The sequence below is a fragment of the Typha latifolia genome, chromosome 4 (assembly GCF_019914945.1).
Source record: "Typha latifolia isolate L0001 chromosome 4, TyphaL0001v2, whole genome shotgun sequence".
In the NCBI taxonomy this organism is placed as follows: Eukaryota; Viridiplantae; Streptophyta; class Magnoliopsida; order Poales; family Typhaceae; genus Typha; species Typha latifolia.
The window spans coordinates 1,931,270-1,955,389 of NC_133089.1; the positions used below are offsets into that span (position 1 = coordinate 1,931,270).

At 41.0% G+C, this 24,120-nt stretch overlaps 4 protein-coding genes and 1 long non-coding RNA gene across 9 annotated transcripts; 3 read left to right on the forward strand and 2 right to left on the reverse strand.

Moving 5' to 3' along the window:
- The first annotated feature begins 259 nt into the window (after positions 1 to 259).
- Positions 260 to 4,114, forward strand: LOC140786296 (FT-interacting protein 3-like). The gene has a single exon (XM_073134608.1). It carries the CDS (start codon positions 580 to 582, stop codon positions 3,586 to 3,588), a length of 3,009 nt encoding a protein of 1,002 aa, XP_072990709.1. The 5' UTR covers positions 260 to 579; the 3' UTR covers positions 3,589 to 4,114.
- Positions 4,115 to 5,453: 1,339 nt separating this feature from the next.
- Positions 5,454 to 6,225, reverse strand: LOC140786205 (ferredoxin-like). Its single transcript, XM_073134466.1, has one exon. It carries the CDS (start codon positions 6,131 to 6,133, stop codon positions 5,690 to 5,692), a length of 444 nt encoding a protein of 147 aa, XP_072990567.1. The 5' UTR covers positions 6,134 to 6,225; the 3' UTR covers positions 5,454 to 5,689.
- Positions 6,226 to 9,980: 3,755 nt separating this feature from the next.
- Positions 9,981 to 18,570, forward strand: LOC140786203 (putative 1-phosphatidylinositol-3-phosphate 5-kinase FAB1D). 5 transcript variants are annotated; one of them, XM_073134461.1, is made up of 13 exons: positions 9,981 to 10,171; positions 11,094 to 11,356; positions 11,482 to 11,515; positions 12,304 to 13,029; positions 13,093 to 13,237; positions 13,361 to 13,708; positions 13,921 to 14,928; positions 15,004 to 15,338; positions 15,429 to 15,555; positions 15,657 to 15,821; positions 15,977 to 17,467; positions 17,552 to 17,812; positions 17,905 to 18,570. In XM_073134461.1, the coding sequence occupies exons 2-13, from the start codon at positions 11,179 to 11,181 to the stop codon at positions 18,253 to 18,255; spliced, it is 5,169 nt and encodes a 1,722-aa protein (XP_072990562.1). In that variant the 5' UTR covers positions 9,981 to 10,171; positions 11,094 to 11,178; the 3' UTR covers positions 18,256 to 18,570. The 5 variants fall into 5 exon arrangements, with proteins under 5 accessions (XP_072990562.1, XP_072990564.1, XP_072990565.1 ...); XM_073134463.1 differs by having other exon boundaries at positions 12,307 to 13,029; XM_073134464.1 differs by having other exon boundaries at positions 12,310 to 13,029.
- A 1,727-nt stretch (positions 18,571 to 20,297) lies between these two features.
- LOC140785733 (uncharacterized) lies at positions 20,298 to 23,646 on the forward strand. Its single transcript, XR_012108505.1, has 2 exons — positions 20,298 to 20,378; positions 21,094 to 23,646. It is a non-coding gene; the product is annotated as an uncharacterized lncRNA (long non-coding RNA).
- LOC140785732 (uncharacterized) lies at positions 21,887 to 23,083 on the reverse strand. The gene is made up of 2 exons (XM_073133703.1): positions 22,652 to 23,083; positions 21,887 to 22,577 (listed from the first exon to the last, which is right to left on the reverse strand). Exons 1-2 carry the CDS (start codon positions 23,081 to 23,083, stop codon positions 21,996 to 21,998), a joined length of 1,014 nt encoding a protein of 337 aa, XP_072989804.1. The 3' UTR covers positions 21,887 to 21,995.
- Positions 23,647 to 24,120: the final 474 nt, after the last annotated feature.

Genomic DNA, 24,120 nt, shown 5'->3' on the forward strand with positions numbered 1-24,120 from the left:
TTGAAACATTCAAATTTCATTTATTACAAAGCCTTGGGACTGATGTTGAAGTAGTACTCCTCCTTTCCACTAACCACAGGAGTGTATGAATGAGTAATAAGTTAGGGTCTTATTTGCTTTAAATTTAGAGATTTAGAGACTTCTAAACTAATGCAGCAATTAAATATCTAACTAAAAAATAAAACTAAGACTTAGACTCAAACCGGACTGAGGCCTTAATTCCCAAAGCTATTAAGTTGGAAACACTTGAATAGAAGAGTAAGAGAGAGTGGAATCCTCTCCAATGTAATAAAAGATCCTATTAACACCAACTAACCATTTAAAAACAACGCCAATCTGGAAAACAAAAATTAAAAATAAAAATAAAACATGCCTAAAAAAACCCACCTCCACCATGCAACCACAAACATCCTTCCAAATGGACCCCACTCTCCTCCTCCCTCCACCGCCATTCCACTTCAATTAACACCCCCCCACCCTCATCTCCTCTCTTCTAAACCCAACTCTTCTTCTTCTTCTTCTTCTTCGCCAAAATCTTGAGCTACCGTTAGAAATTGATAGAATACTACCCACCAAGCCATGAAGCTTGCAGTGGAGGTAGTGGACGCGGCCGAGCTGATGCCCAAGGATGGGCAGGGCACCTCCAACGCCTATGTGGAGGTCCACTTCGACGGCCAAGTCCAGCGCACACAGACCAAGTTCAAGGACCTCTCACCTTCTTGGAACGAGACCCTCCTCTTCGAGGTTGCCGACCCTTCCGCTTTCCTCCACCATACCGTCGACGTCTGCGTCTTCCACGACCGTGGCCAGTCCCACAACCGGGGAAACTTCCTCGGCCGTGTCCGCCTCTCTGCCGTCTCCGTCGCGTGCTCCAAGGACGAGGCCGTCGTCCAGCGGTTCCCGTTGGATAAGCGCGGTTTCTTCTCCCACATCCGTGGGGATATTGCTCTCAGAGTTTATCTGATACCCGCTCCCAATTCCGACCCGATTCTCCCTATCCCGGATGCTAATCCGGCGAATTTCACGATGCCCAATTTGAGTTCCGAGACGCCGGAGCAAGCCCATGTCGAGAAAGAGATGAAGAAAGCCAAGAAGGACCACCAGGACGAGCCACATACGTTCTACTCCGTTGGCGCCGGGGAGAAGCCGAAGACGGCGGGGCCCGCGAAGATCGTGATGGCAGAGAAGGTCGCCCGCGCCGAGCAGCCGCCGCCGGGAACGACGGTAGTCCACGTCAGGCCTCCCGGCGCCGGCGGCATGGCGCCGCGTCCCGATTTCGATCTGTTGGAGACTCGGCCGCCGCTCGCCGCGAGGCAACGGACCGTGGGGAACAACAAGATGTCCTCCACCTACGACCTCGTGGAGCAGATGGACTTCCTCTACGTGAACGTCGTCAAGGCGAGGGACCTCCCCACCATGGACATCACCGGCTCGCTGGATCCCTACGTCGAGATCAAGCTCGGCAACTACAAGGGAACCACGAAGCACCTCGAGAAGAACCAAAATCCAGTCTTTCACCAAGTCTTCGCCTTTTCGAAGGATCGCCTCCAAGCCAATCTCGTGGAAGTAATCGTCAAGGACAAAGATCTCATCAAAGACGACTACGTCGGCCGAGTGCTCTTCGACCTCAACGAAGTCCCTCGCCGAGTTCCTCCCGATAGCCCATTGGCGCCGCAGTGGTACAGGTTAGAAGACAAGAAGGGCGACAAGATTAACCATGGCGAGGTCATGCTCGCGGTTTGGGTTGGGACGCAAGCGGACGAGTCCTTCCCTGATGCTTGGCATTCGGATGCGCACAACGTTAGTCTGGATGGATTGGCGAATACGAGATCCAAGGTTTACTTCTCGCCAAAGCTTTACTACCTAAGAGTGCTTGCAATGGAGGCCCAAGACCTCGTCCCGATCGAAAAAGGGAGACCTTTGAATGCTGCGCTAAAGATTCAGCTCGGCCACCAAATTCGCCGCACGCAGCCTCGGCAATCGATTAATCCGGCTTGGAACGAGGAATTCATGTTCGTCGCCTCCGAGCCCTTCGACGAGCCGCTCGTCATCACCGTCGAGGACCGCGTCGCGCCTAACCGCGACGAGCCCATCGGCCGCCTCATCGTCCCAGTGGCCCCTCCCGCGGTGCCCAGAAGTGATCACGGCAAGCCTATCCCTCCCAAATGGTACAGCTTGGCAAAGCCCACCGCGTCGGTGGAGGATTCTTCAGAAGGTGAGAAGAAGAAGGAGCACAAATTCTCAAGCAAAGTGCATCTCCGGATGTATCTCGATGGTGCCTACCACGTGCTCGACGAATCAACCCACTACAGTAGCGACCTTCAACCGGCGTCGAGGCTGCTCAGGAAGTCGAGCATTGGGATTCTGGAATTGGGGATTCTTAGTGCTCGCAATCTGATGCCGATGAAGGCTAAGGACGGCCGAACCACCGACGCGTACTGCGTGGCAAAGTACGGGCACAAATGGGTCCGAACTCGGACGCTTCTCGACACCCTGACACCCCAATGGAACGAACAGTACACCTGGGAGGTGTTCGACCCCTGCACCGTGATCACCATCGCCGTGTTCGACAACTGCCACGTCGCCGGCCAGAGCGGCGACGCCAAGGATCAGAGGATCGGCAAGGTCCGCATCCGGCTCTCTACCCTGGAGATCGATCGGGTCTACACCCACCTCTATCCATTGCTAGTTCTGCAACCTTCCGGACTCAAGAAGACCGGGGAACTCCATTTGGCCGTGCGCTTCACCTGCACGGCGTGGGTGAACATGGTGACATTATACGGCAAGCCGCTGCTCCCGAAAATGCATTACACCCAGCCCATTTCGGTGCTCCAATTGGACTACTTACGCCACCAGGCGATGCAGATGGTCGCGGTCCGGTTGGCTCGCGCCGAGCCGCCGCTACGGAGGGAGGTGGTCGAGTACATGCTGGACGTGGACTCGCACATGTGGAGCTTGCGGAGGAGCAAGGCCAACTTCTACCGCATAACTACGATCCTCTCCGGCCTCGGCTCTATCGCCAAATGGTTCGACGGGATCCGCAATTGGAGGAATCCGATCACGACCATATTAGTCCACGTGCTGTTTTTGATCCTTGTCTGCTACCCTGAGCTCATCCTGCCTACCATCTTCCTCTACTTGTTCATGATTGGCGTCTGGAACTACCGGTTCCGGCCGAGGAAGCCACCGCACATGGACACCAAGCTCTCGCAGGCCGAGTTTGCCCACCCCGATGAGCTCGATGAGGAGTTTGATACCTTCCCGACATCGAAGGCGTCCGACATTGTCAGGGCGAGGTACGACAGGCTGAGGAGCGTCGCGGGGAAGATGCAGACGGTGGTGGGGGATCTCGCAACACAGGGAGAGAGGGCGCAGGCCATACTCAGCTGGAGGGACCCAAGGGCGACCGCCATCTTCATAATTCTATCGCTAATTGTCGCGGTCGTGCTCTACGTCACGCCATTCCAGGTGATCGCAGTGGTCGTCGGGCTATTCCTTCTGCGCCACCCCAAGTTTCGCAGCAAGATGCCTACTGTGTCTTACAATTTCTACAGGAGGTTGCCTGCAAAATCGGATATGCTTCTCTGAGCTCAAACTGGAAACACAGGAGGAGGGAATGCTTCAATCATGGGTGTATCTTTCTTTGATTACCATTTAATTTATTCCTGATCACATATGAATATGCTTAAGCCTGACGTGGTCTAACAGTTGAGGGTCCAATAATAAAGATGGCAATGAATCTGGAGTATATGCATGTGCTGGAGGAGAAAAGAAAAAGAGAAGTGCCTTCTTTTTGGTGGAAAGAAAGATGAACTTATGTGGGCATCTTTTGTGGATGCAGCTCCTGTTTTTCTGACTCAGAAAGGTTGAGCTTTTAGGCACACAGATGAATCTGATCCTTTTAGATCAGCAGATTGACAAGCGTCTGAGAATATATGTGAAGGAATGCAGAGAAGCTGAAGAAACTTCTCTTAAACCATGTGGGGTTGTAAGTTAGATTCAGTGATCGATCCACTGAGAGTAGTGTCACTCTGTTTAAAGATATCCATCCTTCTGTTGGTCTGTATATTTCTTTAGTATTCTGTTTTTAAGTGTATAAACCCGTCTTTCCTCCTGTCTCTGTGTGTGTTTGTTTCTTTACTCTGTCAAGAAGCTTTTGCTTCTATGACATAAATTTTGGTTGCAATGGAATAGAAGACAAAGGTCTACCCTCTCTGCAGTCCAAGGATACTATTTTATCTTGAGGACTAAACCTTGTTGGTAATGACCATTTAATTAAGAGAGGAAAGTAGTTGATGCCTTGATCCTTTTCAAGTTAGAGAATGACATATCAACCTACTACTCTTGGGCTGAAGAATCTAAAGAAAACTAAAGTGACAGATCTGCAAAAGTCCCCAATTCCTCCATGAGCTTGTCAATATGTGCGACTTGATTGTTAGCCCTCCAAAAGCAATTGTTATTGTCCAGTACCGTTCTTTGGATCAGCATCCGTGGTTCCTTTTCTCCTACCAGCCTTGTTTAAAGTGATGAGAACACTACAACCATCTTCCCTTATTATTTGTGATTCTTTCTACTGGATGCCTGACTATCTGAATAAATAGTGAAATGTAACAGTTTCGGCAGCATAAATTACTTGTAGTTGTGGGCTTGAAATTTCAATAGCCCCCTCATTCGAATTTGCAGATGAACTGTCTCAATCAACTCTGGCAGAAGCATAGAAGATGTGATAGGAAATGTGAAAGATTACGTAATGGGAAAAATATATATATATATATATATATATATGAATAAAATTTTGCAGTACCACTCGTTGAGAAGATCATATATATGTATATATATATGCACGAAGTCCTCAAAGTATAATTGCTACTGGCTTTACTTCCAAATCTGTTCAATTTTGTTATTTATGCATCATAGATGCCAGCAATAAAAAGATTAATTTATCATTATTACATCTGCCTACTTTTGGGATGTTGTGAGCAACAAAATGTGACCAATTGAAAATCTCCCAAACTACCAGAATAAATATTGCTTGATGGAATAAGGTGAAGTATTACACAGATTGTCCATACTGCCAGCTTTGCAATCGCCACCAACCCAATAATATTTAATATAGAATTATGCTCAAAGTACCTCAAAATCTACTAAGACATGCTTTTGAAGATTAATACTTTCTGGTGGCAAGATTGTACTATAATCAGGACATTTAAAAAAAAAACATTTATACTATTCGAACATTATTTTTCGTAGGTTAATGTAGGAATAATTTTAGATATAATGGCCTTAGCCTGCAACCCTGCAAGCGTATGGCCCGAGTTTGGGCCTGGACCTGGGCCTGGAAAGAAAGGACTTTGGTATGTTTGCCTTCATTTATTTATTTGGTTTTGAGTTTAATGGCTCCGTTATTTTATCCTAACGCAAAGTCCTGAAGGGAAAATTGATGAAATTAAAAGTAACAACTAACAAGATGCAACTTAGTACCATAATAATAATAACTTTAGCAGTCCACGTACATAGAGTAGAGATGCGAAATAACTTATTACACAGTTAATTAAAGACACCATCATGCATGAACGATTAACCCAAAACATTCAAAATTAAATATTCCAGAGAACCATGCCATGCCATCCCACTCCAATGTTTCCCGTGCATGCAGAATAATCCATGCATCCTTTTGATTTAACTTAATTTAGGCGATCTCCTCCTCCTTGTGAGTCTCGATGACGACGTCGGACGTCGGGTATGCGGCACACGTGAGCACGTACCCGCCCTCGATCTGGTCGTCGTCGAGGAAGCTGGCATCGGATTGGTCCACCTCGCCCGACACGATCTTGCCGGCGCACGACGAGCACGACCCGGCCCGGCACGAGTACGGCAGGCTGATGCCCACCTCCTCGGCCTGGTCGAGTATGTAAATGTCGTCGGGGCAGTCGAACTCCACCTCCCCGTCCGGCGTGATCAGCTTCACCTTGTACGCCGCCATCCTCACCCCTCCGCCCCTGCTGGGCTTCACGCCGAAGAGGGCGTGCCCTGCGGCGCGCGGGAGGGCGCGGAGGCTCGCCACGCCGGCGCCGACGTGGCGCCGAGAGAATGGGGTGGTTAGGGATAGGGCTGAGGTGGCTGCGGTCGCCATGGCGATCGACGATATCAGAGGAGGAGTTGGGAGCTGGGAGCTGGGAGTTGGGAGTTGGGAGTTGGGAGTTAGGAGGGGATAAGAAGAGAGGGGGGGGGGGGTGGAGCTGGGGAATATGAGGGAGTGGTGAAGGGAAAGGGCAGGTTGGCACGTGGAGGGAGAGTAGTGGATGACTTATCTCTGTTAAGATGATGGAGCTGAGGACGTCCACACGAAGCTATGAGCCTGTGAGTCCTTTTGGGTGGGTGGTGTACCGATCAACGGAGAAAGGATATGGTCGTGGTATGGCCGTATGGGATCTATATGCGTACGACGAGCGGATCCTATGCAGAACGGTTTGCTCGAATTTTTGTATGTATGACTGAGCTCCCTCAAAACATACATATCCTAAGCTACAAAGGCACCGACATTAATCGTTGATTTACTCTTAAAGAGAAAACTTAGTAGTCACAACTTAGTCAAAAGTTTAGAGGGTAAGGAGACTTTCATCTATACATTGTACTAGGTTTGGGTATTGGAGGTGAGGAATGAGGATTGTTTATTGACCCACTTTGTTTCATGTGAGAGGGAGGCATAATACTAATACACCATGTCCAACGAAGTGAGAGGTGTTGATTAATTGGTGCTGCCCAATTTGGACCACAAATTAGTCAATTACTACTACTCCAATGAATTAATCCAAAGAACTTGAAAATGCTTGTGGCTTGCCTGAGCCTATGCAACTTTTCTTTTAGTCTTTTTTTTTTTTATTTTGGCTTAGGAAAGATTGATGTTTTATTTATTCTAAATAAATATTTACACCGGCCCATATTTGAGTGTAGGACCACTGGATTTGAAAGCCTCACCTCATGGGCCTTACTATGTTCTATTTCTGCATATTTGAACGAACCAGAACGACGTAATATTTAATAAGAAATGGGAGCCAGTGCTCAGTGCTGTTAGTTTGGGGGAGACCCCCCAAATACCCCCACCCCAATCAGATAGGAACTTCTTTCAGAGATGAAGATGAAAGCTAATCAGAGAACAAAAAGTACGATATGAATTACATTATACCAGGCTCAAGAGGTCTAAGCTTCCACAACGATTTCAAATTAACCCTCTAGAGCATACCTACACAACAAGGAATAAAATAGAACAATAACTTTGAGCAGAAAAATCAACGGTGGCGGCGTAATTGCTACGTGTTCTTAGCAGCAGGAAGACGGCGATAGAACCCATGCTCCTTTCAAACTTTTAACAACGTCGAATTTAAGTGACATTAACATCATCGCTATCTAATCACATCATTGTTAGGCTCTCGAGAACTAAGTAGAATCGTTTTACTGAGCAAGTTGCATTGCATTATTAGATCTAATTAAAAGTCATCAAACATCTTCCCCATTAGGACATCATAATTAAACTCCTGCTCTTAGCTACCAATTTCTCAATTCCAAAACCAGATAAGCACCCGTACGTACCAATCCACACACACACACACACACACACTGTCTGAAGCTCGGCAAAACATCATCTCATGAATCCGTTTATATTATTGAATAATATTTACCTTATCGTATAGGATAAGGCACGTTATAATTACGTACAAAAATAATTGAATCACTTAAATCGATGTGACTTCTTGCTTGGCATTCTTTAATCCTTACGAGAGAAAAACAGCAGTTAATTTTGACAAATTTTTTTTATCTATCTGTTGTTAATACGTATTCTATTAATAATAATAATAATAAAGAGTTAAAAGAGAGATAATAAAATAATATAAATCATATTTAGTTGGTGATTTATATTAGACCACCTTTACCCTAGCACAAAGTCAACCTTCTAGAATCTCAGGGACACGTGTCAGTACTCCATAATTAAAACCGCGTAGCAATCGCTTGCTTTAATTAAGCAAGCTGTAACCAACCAAAATCCAGCCGTTCGTACGTCCTTTTCCCGCATCTCCTGCCGTCCGTCTCTCCTCGGTAGTTGAATACGACGAAGTCGGCGGTCTCTTTCTTCTCCGAAGCCGACAAAGAAATCGTATCGCCGGAAAAAGCCCACCCATCGAGAGGAAGCCAACGGCCGAGATCCGAGCAAAATATCAAGGGAATATTCCCGGCGACGGTTAAGATGCCTTTTTTTTTTCTAGATCTACTTAGAAGTTAGAAATTCGAAGTCGTATGATATGTGCACCAACCACTCGCGTCCGGTAATAGTCAAACATTTATTATATTTCACGCCTTGGTCAACGACAGGATTAAGGTTTGCATTAATAACCGACCAGTAATTATTCCACTAATTAACCTATTAAATTATTTGATCTTTACCCCCCTTTCACGAATTGTTTTAAATATTTATGCTCAGTTGAGTGTTTTTGAGTCTAGACTAAGTAGAAAATACTCATTGAGTGTGTTCTCCCCAATAACAAAACAAATATTTATTCATTATATAGAGGGTATTTTAATTATTTATTAAATTATTATTTTAATTTTATATTATATTAAGTGTAAATTAAAACTAAACAGTAATATTTTCTCTCTTATGTTAATATAATAAATTATAATAATTATATTAGAGGATGGGTGTTGTTGTAAGCTGAGGACAGGGCTTTGGTGCGAGTTGATATTAGATATCCCCTGCGCTATTGCCGATCGTGGTCGCTCTATTCATACTATCTTATGTATTCAATTTCAGATATATACAATCGATGTATTGATATGTATTTGGTGGTGTGGCAAACCTTGTCAAACCCTTTATTAATTCATAATTATATTATTCATTTAGCTGCATATATAGAAGAATATAGTACATATCCATACGAGATAAATAAGGGCCACACTTGAGATGGTCAAATATGACATACGATATTAATATATATTAGGTAACAACCTAAACTTTTGGATAATTGGTTAATATTCAAATACAATAAGAGAGTATACGTAGTAGATAGTTATGTCTAATTATAATTGAAAACTAGTTTTTTAATAGGTCAAAAAGCATATGGCCTCTCACCTTGAATCTGTTTGTTAATGACCATCCTTTTAAAATGCAACTTTATCCATAATTTCTCCAACGGTGGTTATGGTGGTTGTTAGTTCCTCGATCAATTTAATTTTTAAAAAAAATTCTCATATCAAGAAGCAGTCATCTTTAAGGCATGATGTTCTCCACATACACACGTCTCGTCTAATTGTGTTCTAACTTAATTCACACTTCAATTAATGCTATATATATATATATATATATGTATGTATTTATATTACTCTAAAAAATCTAATGATGATTAGCATTTTGCCTGAGTTGATAATCTCTAGCAAAATAGGAATTTTTTAATCAGATAGTATTCTTCCCCTTTGCCATCTCTCCAGGTTAAACCAAAAAAAAAAAAAAGGTCAAATAGATTTTACTACTCTAAATTTTTATTTTTGATCATTAAGTCATCTCGAACTTTAATTTTAATACATATTTATTTAACACAAGTAGTGTCATTTAGATTATTTTATTTAATAATATTTTTCTTTATAATTTGAGAATGTAAAGTATATTTACCCGTTTATAAGTGCAAATATTAACTAGCCCAAGACTAATAATTTAATAATTTTAATATTTGCTGAGAAATAGAGTAAGGAAAGGGAATTGAGCTAAATGATAAATAATATCAGTTAAATTTTATTTGGACAAAATAATTACTTCTATTGTTTTTTTAATCGACCGCCTTAAGGCAATCCAGGGGGAATCGTGATGGGAAACGGCACCACAGGCAGCGTAACTAGAATGAACCGTTTCCCTATTTCTTTTGGTCTTAGTAGTAGATGTCTATGGTGGGCTCCACGAGAAGTAATCTTTCTTCTCTTTCCTTCTTTCTTCCTTCCTTCTTTTCTTCTCCATTTCTCTCTCTATTTCTTCGCCAAATTGCTAAAAGGTTTTGGGCTCCCGTCTATTCCTTCCGTTGTGGAGTTGATTGCAAAGATCCGAGGACAAAGTTCATTTTGCGTCACGACACAGTAAGGCGCGTTCTTTCTGGAGTTTGGCGGTTGTTCTTTGGATTTCTCCATTTGGGTAAGGGATGCTTTCTCTCCCAGTTGTAGTTTTTAGACTTGGGTCTTGCTTAATTTTTGATCAAAAGGGGTTATAAGGGGAGATCTGCTTGTGGGAAGAGACAGGAGGTTGGAATTTGCCTGGTTTTTTTTTTATTTTTAAATTTAGTTCAGGTAATATATTTCGTTTTTCTTGGGTTTTTGTGCCAGTTTGGGCATTTGGGTCCTTGTCCTTTACGTGGGATGTGTATTTGGTCTTTCAATTTTCTTGGTCATCTGTGGATCTTCTTCGTTTGTCCGAGTGAATTGGAATCTGGGAGAAACCTATGTTCCTTTGTTTTTGTCTCGTAACATTTTTGGCCATTCAGTTTCTTAGATCTCCTGCTTGGGTTTCTGGTGAGATTTTAATTGATGGATTGCTGCTACTTATGTTTCTTAGGTTTAGTTTTTTATTCGATTTTCGTGTGCTTTAACTTGTTCAATTCTATGTTGTATGCCTATCTTCAGCTTTTTCCCCCCCTTCTTATTTAATGTTCCTTTTTTTCTTTTTGAGTAACAAGGAATTCATCTCTATCCGTTGCTCGAGGGGGTTATTGTGATATATCTTGTCAATGTTTTACTGTTTTATTTTCTCTATTCAAAGTATAGCTAAATTTCAAGAATTTACCCGTTGCTTGCAAAACAAACAATTTGGGTATACTTGTAGTTGGTAGCTGATTGGTAATTTGGTGATTTTAGTGCAATATTAATGGAGCGTCAGGTTTTGAATTGTATGAAATAATATTGCAATTTTGGGGGCCTACAAAATTTGATATTTGGGTAGTTTTCCAATTTTATGCGTTGGAGTAAAGATTTGCTAATTTTAGATTTGTCTTCATTTGTTTATGGCCAATCTACTGAACTTTCTTTAGATGATTGTACAACACTAATTGAGGAATTATTAGGATTCTTCTTTTTATCATGTCATCAGACGGCTGGAATAATTGGAGTATGATGCTTCTATCAAGTAGGCAATATTAGTTGAGTGCAATGTCTCATGCATGCAGCTCAGAGGAGTTCATACCCAGAGAAGTTTGTGAATCTCAATCTAGTTTCGGCAGTTCATGCTCAGAGGTGTTTGTCCGGAATGGTACTAGTCCTTATGCCACTCCTGTTATCAGTCCAGCACCTTCTTTGATAAGTTATGCAAGTTGTTCATCGAACAACGGTAAATTGCGCTTCCCGGACACATTTTATGTTATCTATGTTGTCTGACTTACGCTATGCTTGGTATCCTTTTCTTTACATTTTTTTATTAATTATCTAATGGTTCTTGTTCTGATTTCTTTACAGGGGATTTCCCTGTTGAAATGAGTGCACATATCAGGTATGTAATGTATCTCCGACATCCATTACTTGGATTATCATTTTCTCATGAATCTCATCTTTGCCTAGATTTACTAATTATCGGTTATAGTCAAAGTTACTTTGGCCTTTACATTCTAAACATGATATTGGACATAAACGCTGTGTTGAAATGCAAAGGAAAAGAAGAACAATTTAATCAATTGTCTAAAGAACCTTTTCTATCTATTCTTCACACTGACTTCATTATACGAAGTGAAAAACTGTGAAGAAAAAGAATTAAGAATAATTTCATCTAAGCATATACTATAGACTAGTATTCCACTCTGCTATTCATGACTGGAAGGAACACCTACCTATTTATACAACAAACCATCTGGCATGCAGTAGTTCATTTGTTAAGAGAGCCTGAAATGCTTGCACTATGTTTGAGCATACTTACAATTATTCGGCCTGATTGGTCTTTAAAATTCAACATTAGAGAGTATCATAGGTGTAATTCATGACCTTTTAGAATGAATCAACTCATTTCTTGGTTTGTTCTGCCATCCCACCCAATGAATTATTGGGAAAAGTTCCCTTTATTTCACATCAACATTTCTGTTGCTTAGAAATAAACTCTTAAACTGCTATTTCATGCTTTGTTCATGGTCACTGGATACCTCTTGCGTTTTATGGATGACCTTCGAGTTCTTATCATAGGAACAGTTGTCACTTGGTTGTTGAAAAATTGATTACGATGATATTGTTGTTTCATGTTACATTTGTTGAGCATATAAAGTGACAAATGTTACTGGACTACTCTCATAGTAGCAGGGAGGAGGGAATCAGGATTCTATATGTTGGTCAAAATTACGGAAATCTACAAAACCATGAGCACTCTAAGGAGAACGGCTATGGAGATTCAGTTAGAGATATTGATATTCAGCCTTCTAAAGCCACGATCACTAGAAATGGCTCTGAAAAGTTCTCTTCTGATCTATTTCCATTGGCCAATCATGAAGATGGTAATGGTGAGAAAGTTGGACATTCTAATAACATGTTGGATGATGGTCGATCCATAAAATCTGGCGATGATTCAGATGAGACAGGACATGGCAGTGAGAGCATTAGTCAAACACTGCCCAGTTATGAGACTGAACCTAACATCTGGATACCGCCTGAACCGGCAGATGTGGAAGATGACATTGAAAGTGTCGCCAACATTGATGATGACGATGACTATAGTGATGGTACAAAATGGGGTCAACCAAGTTTCTTGACTAGTGCCAGTGATGAACATTGGAGCAACCACAACCATAAAGAAGAACGACAAAAGGCGATGTTGGAAGCTATGAATGGGCAATTCAGGATACTTGTATTTCGATTTCTTGAATCTGAGGGCATTTCTTATCCTGAGAGTTGGCTTGACATGGTGGTCTCTTTATCATGGAAAGCTGCACTCCTTATCAAACCTGATGCTAGTGAGGGAAAGGAAATGGATCCCTGTTACTATGTGAAGGTGAAATGCATTGCTTCTGGTGATCATGAACAAAGGTAAACTTTTTTTTTTTAAACTTTAAAACCAAAAGGTCCTTAACCTGCAATCTTTGTTTGCAGTCAAGTAATTAACGGTCTAGTGTTCAAGAAGAACACTGCTCATAAGCACATGCCAACCAAGTTTGAAAATCCTAGGCTGCTACTTCTTCAGGGAGTCCTTGGGCATTCTGATGTTGGTTTGTCGTCATTCAATTCCATGGAGCAGGTAGGCGGTGTGTAGTTCCTTTATTAATCTTCATGATAGCGTGTTCATCTATATTTCTGGGAAAGTAATAACAGAAATAAGGCTTTGAAATTACCCAACCTCTTTTTTCAATGTTGCAAACAGGAAAAGGATCATCTAGAGAAGTCCTTAGGCAAGATGATGGAAATATGCCATCCAAATGTTATTCTTGTAGAGAAAACTGTTTCGCGTGACATACAAGAACTTCTTTTGAAGAAGGGAGTGACTCTAGTTCTTGATATGAAGATCCAGCGCTTAGAAAGAATTGCTCGCTGTACTGGCTCTCCTATTATTTCATTTTCTGATGTTCTGATGAAACCTAAGTTGAAGCAGTGTGACTCCTTCCATATTGAAAAATTTGTGGAAGAACATAACGGCATTGTTGAAGGCGGAAAGATACCAAGCAAAACTTTGATGTTTCTGGAGGGCTTTCCCAAACCTTTGGGATGCACGGTCAGTCCATTTTTCTTAAGTTGCATACCTGAAGTACTTTTGAGGTGTGGATGGTGGATTAGATTCTTGTTGTGTATAATGCATATCGCTTTGCGTCATCAATGCTATGTTTTCTAGTAGTATTTGTTATTTATGTTTAGAGTTCATTGCATCATTTATTGTGAGTATTTTCAATTTCGAGTGCTAAATCATGCAAGGATTTTCTGTTGCAGATATTGCTGAGAGGAGCAAATAGTGAAGAATTGAAGAAGGTTAAGCATGTAATTCATTACACAGTCTTTGCAGCGTACCACTTGATCCTTGAAACATCATTCTTTGCAGATCAAAGGGTGTTCTTAACTGATAAGAGTTCTGTCAAAGAAGAAAATTCTGGCCCATGTAAACGAGAACCACCAGTTTCTTGTGATGTTGCTCCTTTTTCAGATATTTCTAGCCCAGAAGGTTCCTCCACTAGGAGCAATACTCCAGCATTGGTCTCAGATATTCCCATTTCTGATGGATCAGCAATAAAATATGCTAATGAAGTGACTCAGTTTAATGGTTACCCAGAAGTGGAACAGTCTTCTCTGGTACACGGGTATAATCTTGACAATAGTTTGGCTGGAGACCGTATAGATTCGAGTGATCTTATCTTGAACGAACCCTTCAACAGTGAAAATGTCCAGTTGGATTCATTACTACCACTTCAATCTGGACGACTTCTGTCATCAGTCTCAGGATCTCTAAAGAAATTTCTTGGAAATCACCTCCGATCTCTCAGTACTGAGTCTATCTCATCATACTTGGGTTTAAATCTTCTGGGCGATGAGAATACTGATATCCCTATTACTCCATATTCAGAGACATCTGATCACCAGACAGAAGGTGCTGATATCCCTATTACTCCTTATTCAGATACAACTGATCACGAGGCAGAAAGAACTCATGAAATCAGTCAAGAAGAGCCAGATGGTGGAGCTCTTGGAGAAGTAGCTGGGCAACTGTCAGGTGCAGCTGAAAAGTCTGAGAATCAGAGTACTGATTCTGCTAGTAATCAGAAAATGCATAAGAGAGATGAGATTGGGAATGTTTTAGATCCTGAAAGCATACTGATTTTGATGTCTAGCCAATGTGTCACAAAACAGGCTGTTTGCGAGCAAAGCCATCTTTCTCGTATAAAGTACTATGGAAACTTTGATATATCACTAGGACGCTATTTGCGACAAGTTTTACTTAATCAGGTTTCTCATTTAATTAGTTGATTAATTGTCTACATTTGTAGGAGTTTTCACTAACTGATGCTTATTATTTGGCAGAAACACAGTTGCCCCTCATGTGGTGAGCCTCCAGAAGCTCATGTGTACAATTATACACACAGTAATGGAAAGATTACTGTTCTGGTCAGACGTCTTCCTCCCGAATTTCTTTTGTCTGGTGAAGCTGAAGGAAAAATTTGGATGTGGAGCAGATGTTTAAGATGTGAACGTGAAACTGGGATAGCCGGATCCACACCAAGGGTTGTAATTTCTACTTCAGCGCGTAATCTCTCATTTGGAAAGTTCTTGGAACTCAGTTTTTCAAGCCATTCTGCTGCTAGAAAGTTATGTAGTTGTGGACACTCATTGCACAGGGACTGCCTACGCTTTTTTGGGTATGTAAAACGTATTATATCTTTAATGCCTGTAAAGTTCTTTATCTGAAATTTAGTGATCAAAATCTTCTTATTTTCTTATCAATCCAGATTGGGGTCAAAGGTTGCAATGTTCAGGTACTCCGCAGTTGAGATATATTCTGCATGTATGCCACCACCGGCACTGGAGTTTCATAATCCAAATAGGCAAGAGTGGCTTAAGGAAGAAGTGAGAACTGTAAGTACTTCTTTAGCATTGTTGCTGTCATTCACGTGCACACTCCTGCTGCTGAGTATGTTTGTATTCTGCAGCTTAACCTTTTAATTTTATTCTTGAAGATTCTTGCTAGAGGAAACCATCTCTTCTCAGAGATTGCAAACTCTCTGCAACAATTGAAGAATAGATATCCTACCCCACTATCAATGAAATGTACTGGTTCAACCAATGTTCCAGAATTTTCTGAAGCTGCAAAGATGTTGCTGCAAGACAGAACTGAGTTTGAGGTTATTATGCTTTTATATATATATATATATATATATATATATATATATATATATATACACTAATCTTATTAGTTTTGGAGCCCCACACATATCTTTGATCCAGAAGCATAATATTTCCATTCTGTTTTGATTGCTCTTGTTTTACCATTGATCAGGCTTCTTTAAAGGCTATTGAACATCGATGGAAAACAGGCGTGAGTTTCCACGAGATTCTTGCTCTAAATTGGCTCTACCAGGATCTTCTTCTGGAGCTTTATGTTTGGGACCACCGTTTGCATCAGATTCTGCAGTGTAATCAAGTTGGGCAAGGAAAAAATGCTGCTTCCAGAAAGAGAATTGTCGAAACAAATATGTCAGATGATGGTCCCAAGATTTCAGAAGATTCTAATCAGATTAGTCTGGAATTTGATGAATATTCTGGCAGCCATCATGCCCAAGATAAACAAGTTGTGCCAGAAGTGGGCTCAACTGAAATTGCTGGAGAATTGGCCAGCAAATTCTTTATTGGTGATGGCTTAACTGAGGTGGAGCAGTTGATGACTAAGGGGTATGGAGCATCTCTTCCCAACCAAGATCCTGTTATTACGAGGCCATCTGGTCTTTCTTCTCTTGCAGGAAGTCTTGAAAATGATCAAGAAGTATCTGTTCCTATTTCTGATGACATGCAGGCAGACAGTGCTATAAAAGTTATCAAAAAACCTTTTCAGGAAAATATTACTGAATTAGAAGAGAAAATCGGTGATATAGTTAGTGATGATTCCATGAAAAAAGAATATCGAAGTCTGTCTCAGGATTTGGGGAACTCTAAATTGGAAGATTCAGAGAGATGGATTTGGACTCCATCTTCTGAATTGCAATTGTCTTACAGAAAGGATCTTCAGGGTGGTTCTCCTGAGAAATTTAATCTTGTCAATACCTATTCTCCGTCACACTTATCTCCAGTGCGTCAACGATCTACTCAAGGTTCTGATTTTATGCACTTCACAATTGGTCCTGGTGGTAATGTTTTGTCCATCTCTGAGGATGAGATATCTAGTATAATAGCTCATGCACTAGCCAAATCTGAGGAGCAACGCCATTTGCTGGATATTACGGTTGATAAGGAAGCAGGGGAAGGCAGAGGTGAGCCTGATAAATTAATGGAGAAATCTAATAGCTTGATCTCTGATAATTCTGTGGTTTCATCATCCTGGTCATCTACTGGATCATTGGAGTCTGAAAACTACTTAAGTAGTTTGTCATCACTTTCATACGATGAGCTTACCTCAGGTTCTGATGGGTCATATCTGCTAGCTTCTCAAGATTTACATCCTGAGATAACTATCAACAGGAAAGTATCTCTAAAGAGTAAATACACAGTTGTTTGTATACACGCAAATCAATTTTATACTCTGCGAAAGAAGTGTTGCCCTTCAGAACTTGCTTACATATCTTCCTTGAGCCGTTGTAAAAAGTGGGATGCTCAAGGTGGAAAGAGTAAGGCTTTATTTGCAAAGACGATGGATGACAGGTTTATCATAAAACAAATTAAGAAGACAGAATTCGACTCCTTTCTAAAGTTCTCCAGTGATTATTTTAAACATGTTTCTCTCTCTTTAGACTCAGGGAGCCAAACATGCCTTGCTAAGATACTAGGAATATATCAGGTCTGCCATCAATATCAGAGGCTTTCTGTTTTGACCATTTCCGACCACACATTCTTTCTAACTAAAGACCTTTTTCATCTGCAGGTTAGGCAAATCAAAAATGGCAAAGAGATAAAGATTGATCTGATGGTGATGGAAAACCTTCTTTTTGGACGTAATGTTTCACGGACATATGATCTCAAAGGCGCAGTTTTTTCTCGACACATTTCTGATTCAAACAATCGTGAAACAGTCTTTTTGGATCAAAACTTTATTGAGGATATGCAGGCATCACCAATCTATATTGGTGGAAAAATTAAGCATCTCCTGCAACGGGCCATTTGGAATGATACAGCTTTTCTTACTGTAAGTATGCAGCCAGATATTAAAATTTGGTAATAAGGTAAAATAATTTTTAGACTAGATTTTTTATTCTATATATTTTTTTTAATCTGCAGTCAATCAATGTTATGGACTATTCTTTACTTGTGGGAGTGGACAAACAGCGGCATGAGCTTGTCTTTGGTATCATAGATTACTTGAGGCAATACACCTGGGACAAACAGCTCGAAACTTGGGTGAAATCTTCTCTAGTAGTTCCAAAGAATGCCTTGCCAACTGTGATCTCCCCGAAGGAATACAAGAAAAGGTTTAGGAAGTTCATGACTAAATATTTCCTCACAGTTCCAGATAGTTGGAGTTCCGAGCAGTGTTCAACGCCCTGCAAAATCTGTTCTCATGACTATATCGATCCGCAGAGACTAGTTGATGAGAAGCCGCCTGAGCAACCAATTGAGGCATGTGCATGAGTTGTAGCAAGTCTTTATGCATCATTTCAGTTTTCTTGCAATCCATTTGGTGCCAAGAAGTTTCCTGTGTTTTGTTTTTTACCTTGCAAAGGATGTATGTATATAGGGGGGGGCGGGGGGGTTCCTCACTTACCAGGCCCCAAAATTTGCAATTTTTAGCAAATTTCTGGGGCAAGTGGGGTCCACGATGTGTGTGTATTCATACGAGTATTCTTTGTTAATTCACAGTGAATGTAGAGAAAATTTAGAGGAGATGATAATTTTAAAAAACATTTATGTTCCTATGGAAATAAATACCTGGGAGTGCAGTATGTATATTTTTGTTGTACCCCCTCCCCCACCACCACTTTTCTATGGTTGTGTTAAATCGAAGCATACAAAATCAAATCAATTCAGAAAATTAAAAGTAATTTTAAAATAAAAACGGCAGTCTTACCTGACGGCAATGCTACTATTGCGAAGTATCACAGGAAGAATAGATGAGGGAGAGAGATTAAAGACTTTTGGTGTATATCTTTGTAGTTAGCACGAGTCTTTAGCTAATCCGGTTGTAATCCCTTCTATTAAGGAGGGTAGTTATTGATATGTTTAACCTCCCACGAGCGTATACTGATTCAGATTGTTATTCAGCTCATTATATACAATTTCAACCTTATCACGAAAACTAGGTGCTGAGATAAAAGATTAATTAAGTCTACGCACCCGAACAATATTAAAATAATTTTTATGGGAATCCTCTTAAAATTTTTTTTAAGGTTAGAATGACGGAATACACCTAATGACAATAACTCTTACTCTTCCCTCTCCCATCTTCAACCTTCGTAGGCCTCTTGTCCTATGTGGTAGCGAGATTGTCACGACCTCCCCATCCCACGCGGTGAGGCAACGAGCTCGTCGTAGTCTCCTCGTCCCATGCGATGCGTCAGCGAGTCGCCAACGGTGGAGACTTGCCGACGCACTTGCTCGGGGAGGGAGAGAATAAAAAGCGAGAATGAAGATGAGTTAAGAGGAGGAAGATGAATAGAATATGATAATGAGAAAATTTAATTCTTTATTAGAATAATTTTTTTATTCTAATTTAATTAATAGGTCATATAAAGGTTTAGAGAGCATTTATATTATTTTGGCTTTGCTTAATTTTTCTAATGGTACACTAATGAAATATTGATTTTGAGTTCAAGGATGATATTATAACATAAAAAAATTTAGAAAATTCTTATGAAAATCATTATGCACGAATTGTAGCAAGTGTTTATGCATCATCTCAGTTTTCTTGCAATCCATTTGGTGCCAAAGTAAGTTCCTTGTGTTTTGTCCTTGCAAAGGATGTATGCATATATATATAGGGGGTTGAGTTCCTCACTTACCGGGCTCCAGAAATTAGCAAATTTCTGGGGGCAATACGAGTATTCTTTGTTAATTCACAGTGAATGCAGAGAGAAAAATGTAGAGGAGATGATAATTTTAAAACATTTGTGTTCCTATGGAAATAAATACCTGGGAGTGCAAGTGCAGTCTGTATATTGGTTAAGGTGTTAATTTGAAGCATACGAAATCCAATCAAATCAATTCAGAAAATTAAAATAAATTTTAAAATAAAAATGTCTGGCTCTTACCTGACATGAGAGACGCCGGACACGGCATATCAATGCTACTATTGCGTAGTAGTAGAAGAAGAAACCTCCTTTACAGCATCACAGAAAGAATATAGATGAGGGAGAGAGATTAAAGATTTTTGGTGTATATCTTTGATAGTTAGCACGAGTCTTTAGCTAATCCGGTTGTAATCCCTTCTATTAAGGAGGGTAGTTATTGATATGTTTAACCTCCCACGAGCGTGTTATGAGATAATAACGGATGGTTATCCAGCTCATTATATACAATACCAATTACCAACCTATTAGGAACCCCTATGTGGTGGGATAACAAAAGCCGATAACTGAGGTACTACCGGTTGGTTATTTACGAATAACGACCGCCTATTCGCGGATAGAGACCATTGGATGTCGCGCGCGCGCGCGCGCACCAGCACGCATATTTTTCTAGGGCTTAGGTTTTGGTCTTACTTCTTGCTTCCAAATATCTCATGGATCTCCTGCCTCAAGAATCCGGTTTGCTTAGAGGTTTGTCTAAAATTCTAGTCCTGATCGATTTCTAATGGATTTCTAATGGTTGATGTAAAGATGTTGATTTTTTTAGACTATCGACCTTGTGAAACTAGTCTCTATGTACTTTTGTGGTGAAATTTGAAGCTCTATCTCCTAATTTAATGCTCATTTCTTTACATATCCTTTCTTTGATACCCAAGGATATGAAAAGTTACAGAAGACCAGAACTAGAAGTGATCTAACTTAAAACAAAAATGTAATTATTGACTTGCAATGCAAATGCATGCTTGCTTGCCTTAAATCTGGCATTACACTGGGTGATGCTATTGTCAAAACTCTTTATTATTAAGTGCTTTTGTCAACTTCAACAGAAGAAACTCTAGGAATATAGGATGTCACACTCTCTGAATAGGATATTTGGTGAGAAAGTTTCAATTTTCTCTGGAGTGAAGAGGATTGGTTATTTCTAGTATCTACAGATGCAGAAGTTTGGTGCTGTTAGTGACAGCAGATAGTGTTAACTTTTCTTGGTCTTGCTTTGTACTCTTTCCATGTTCGTTCTAAGTTGTGAACCATTAGATATAATCCTCTTATTGCAGACTCGATCACCATTGTATAATTAGTCGGTGATAAATAATGTCCTCTCATTTTCAAATTTCAATTCTCCACTTTGGATTCTGAAGATAATTTTGTGGGAGGCATTAACCAAGATGCTCTCCTTTTGTTGCAGAGCAACAATAGCAAAAATTTTTGGGTGTCATTTCCAGAATGCTTTCCATCATACTAGCCATTTTCTTCTGCTGATCAATAGGATCAGACAAAATCTTTCACAGGTGCAGTGTCTCTTAGCCTTGTCCTTTTAAAGTTCAATCTTAAGAAAGAAGGAATCTCCACCATAGTTTTCCTTTTTTTTTTTTTTGTTTGCACCGGTGGTGCAACTTTTTAATGATGGTAAGTAAGAAAGAAAGAAACCCATTGTAGAAAGGAATGGGTAAAAGGGAGGGAATGAGAAGGAAAGGTTCGCCTTTCTTTCTTTCCTTCTCCTTTTGTTGAAGCTGACGTGATGTCCACATCTCCACAATTTTGTGCAAACAATAAAAACTTGCTTAAACTTGTATTAGTTTTTAATACTCTTACAGCAGTATTCTTTCTCGACACTTTATTCTTGAAAAGTACCAATCTTTCCTTCATCTGTGGCAAAAATTAGTCAGCCTCATATCATAGTAGGTAAAGAGCACTTCACTGCATAAGGTTCCTGCAGGTTAATCTTATTTACTACCGGTGAGGTGAGGTTGTTTTCATGATTCAGACACAAAAATCATAGAATGCACAGTGGTAAACATTATCATCGTACTTTTGGACATGATCTCTTATCTCGTAGAAAATGATGCCACAAAATGTTTAATGATCTTATGTCATGATTATATATTTTGTTCTCTTCAAACCCTGTGTCATCAACTGAGATATCTTTTTTTTTTTCCGTTTCTCCAAATATGTTCTACTTTGTGATAACTTCATCTATGTGATCTGACAACATTACTGTAGTAGAATAACAAAGAAAAGCATACAACGAAGACTGGAAGAGACATTGTCGTCTATCTACCCATTTTACTACAGAGCCTGTCCCTCTACTCACCTGTGACTGCACAAATCAGAGAGCTTCTTTCTTTCTTCAATTATCTCATCGAAGAAATCATCCAGCTGAGAGACAAGATTCTCAGTTCCACACCTCAACATCCCAAGCCATTCTCTCAATCTCTCCACTTTTTCTCTTACATTCTCTCCCATGTCCTCAGCCCTATCCAGCTCATCCTTTAACTCATCAGTTGCAGTCCTTGCATTCCGGAACTCATACATCATAATCCCTACTGGGCCATACCTAGCTTCCATCTCCACATTGACCCTCTGCTGCAGCCTTGCCATTGATATCATAAAGCTCGAGCCGAAGAACAGTGAGCCTTCAAAGTCTCTGTTGCAGCTCCATTCAGGGCAGCAGGAGACTGATCCCAGGATCAGGAGCATGAGGAGAAAAGAGCTGGTGATCCTCAGTGCATAAAGGATTCCTCTGAAGCCATTGAATCCGTTGAGTTTGGACTCCGGCAATCTGTTGTCAATATGAAGCGACAATGGGTTGATCCTCGTCTGAAGCAGTACTCTGTTTTCCTCTTCCAAGGCCATGGCCTCTCTTCTTGAGACTGAGATTGCCCGCATCATCTGAACAAAGGAAAGAAGAGAAGTTTAGAACTTCCTTAGCTATTAAGGTTGGTTTGATGATACCCTATTCAGACCTGTTGAGTGAACTGTGGATCACAGTAGCAGTGCCATTCATCAAGGGTGGAGACTATGGCAGCTCCAGCGGAGCAGTAATTCTCCATGCCAGAGACACCGAGTTTGATCACATTGCAGGCGTCCCAAAGGCGTGAGCTTTCGTCCATGTACTCATCGAGCCACTTATCACCGACGGGCAGGTGGAGCATTTTGACCAGGTGGGCGAGCTGGGCATGCAGCGAACGCAGGAGGGTGACAACTTGCTGGAGGAATTGGATGGACATGAAGTTGGTCGATGCGAAGGAGCGGTCGAGATCGTCGAGGCCATGGGTGAGGAAGGAGTAGAAGCTGTTGGCGGAGGTGGAAGAAGGCTTCATGGGAGAAGAGTGTATTGTAGTTTGACAGAAAAGAACAGAGAGAGTGTAGGAGGAGGGAGAGGAAGAGGTGGTCATTTAAGGAGGTGGAATGGACCAAGTGCTCAGCTTCCTAAGTTGAAAAGGATGGTTTGAGAGCAATGATGTGTGTCTCCTTTGGAGGGAGAAGGATGATTTGGGAAATGCCATTTTTTCCATTGTTTAGTGTCAGAAACAAGAGCAAGTTATGGTATTCGGAAAAACAACCTCATAAGCACATTTCACTGCTCCTCTCTCTATAAGAAGTGGAAGATGGAAGGACGTTGATGTCTATCCTCCTTCCTAGTGCTCCTGGTTTGGGGTAGTATGTTGCCTTTTTAATTCTTCTAGGTGTTGAATCTATGCATTGGGGTGGGGGGGTGAGGAGGGAGGTGCAATAAAAGTTGACTGAATTGATTGGAGTTTCTCATTTCTTTTGGCTTCTTTTTCCAAAATGGGGACCAGGAGGAGAAGTGGAAGATGGCCCATGCGTCTGAGTGCTTTCTGTTCTAAAATTCTCAACTTTCTGAAATGGGCCTTCGTTCATGTGTAAGGAGGGTTCCACACTGATGTCACTCGTTGCGTTCATCCTTCTTATTGAGTAAACCTTTTTATTCTCTGTAGTTGCAATATTTCCTAATTGTTTTCTTAATCTCTCTCTGTAATATCCTACCAGGTTATCGAACAGAGAACAAAGAAATTTCTGGTAGTCCTAATTGTTGGTGAAAGGATGAAGGACAAAGATTAGTAAATTATGCAGTTCAAGAGATTTGCCCAACTTCTCAATGGACATTCATCACAATTCCCCATTCTCGGGTTTCATTCCTCCCAAGCAACGGGACGGTAGATTTCCTTGTACCCCTACATATCTCTCTATGCACTAAAAAAAAAACGAAAGAAAGAAAAACTAGTCTTTTGAGACTCCTCTTTCCTCATTTTAAGTCATCTGAGAGTGGGTCTCGGTCTCTCATGGCTGTGGGGTTAGTCTTCCTTAAAACTTGGGAGGTGTTCGTGGGTTTTTGAAGAATGGGATGCCGGAGAGAATTTAGAGAGGATGTTGGTCTTTTTAAGATTTTATCGGTGGCCGAGGATTGAAG

Bases quoted from the DNA above. Each gene is read 5' to 3' on its own strand.
- LOC140786296 (XM_073134608.1), top strand. From the start codon at position 580: ATGAAGCTTGCAGTGGAGGTAGTGGACGCGGCCGAGCTGATGCCCAAG.
- LOC140786205 (XM_073134466.1), bottom strand. From the start codon at position 6,133: ATGGCGACCGCAGCCACCTCAGCCCTATCCCTAACCACCCCATTCTCT.
- LOC140786203 (XM_073134461.1), top strand. From the start codon at position 11,179: ATGTCTCATGCATGCAGCTCAGAGGAGTTCATACCCAGAGAAGTTTGT. The intron at 13,238-13,360 runs GTAGGCGGTGTG...TGTTGCAAACAG, and splicing joins CATTCAATTCCATGGAGCAG to GAAAAGGATCATCTAGAGAA. The intron at 15,822-15,976 runs GTTATTATGCTT...ACCATTGATCAG, and splicing joins AAGACAGAACTGAGTTTGAG to GCTTCTTTAAAGGCTATTGA.
- LOC140785732 (XM_073133703.1), bottom strand. From the start codon at position 23,083: ATGACCACCTCTTCCTCTCCCTCCTCCTACACTCTCTCTGTTCTTTTC. The intron at 22,578-22,651 runs GTCTGAATAGGG...TCCTTTGTTCAG, and splicing joins ATCCACAGTTCACTCAACAG to ATGATGCGGGCAATCTCAGT.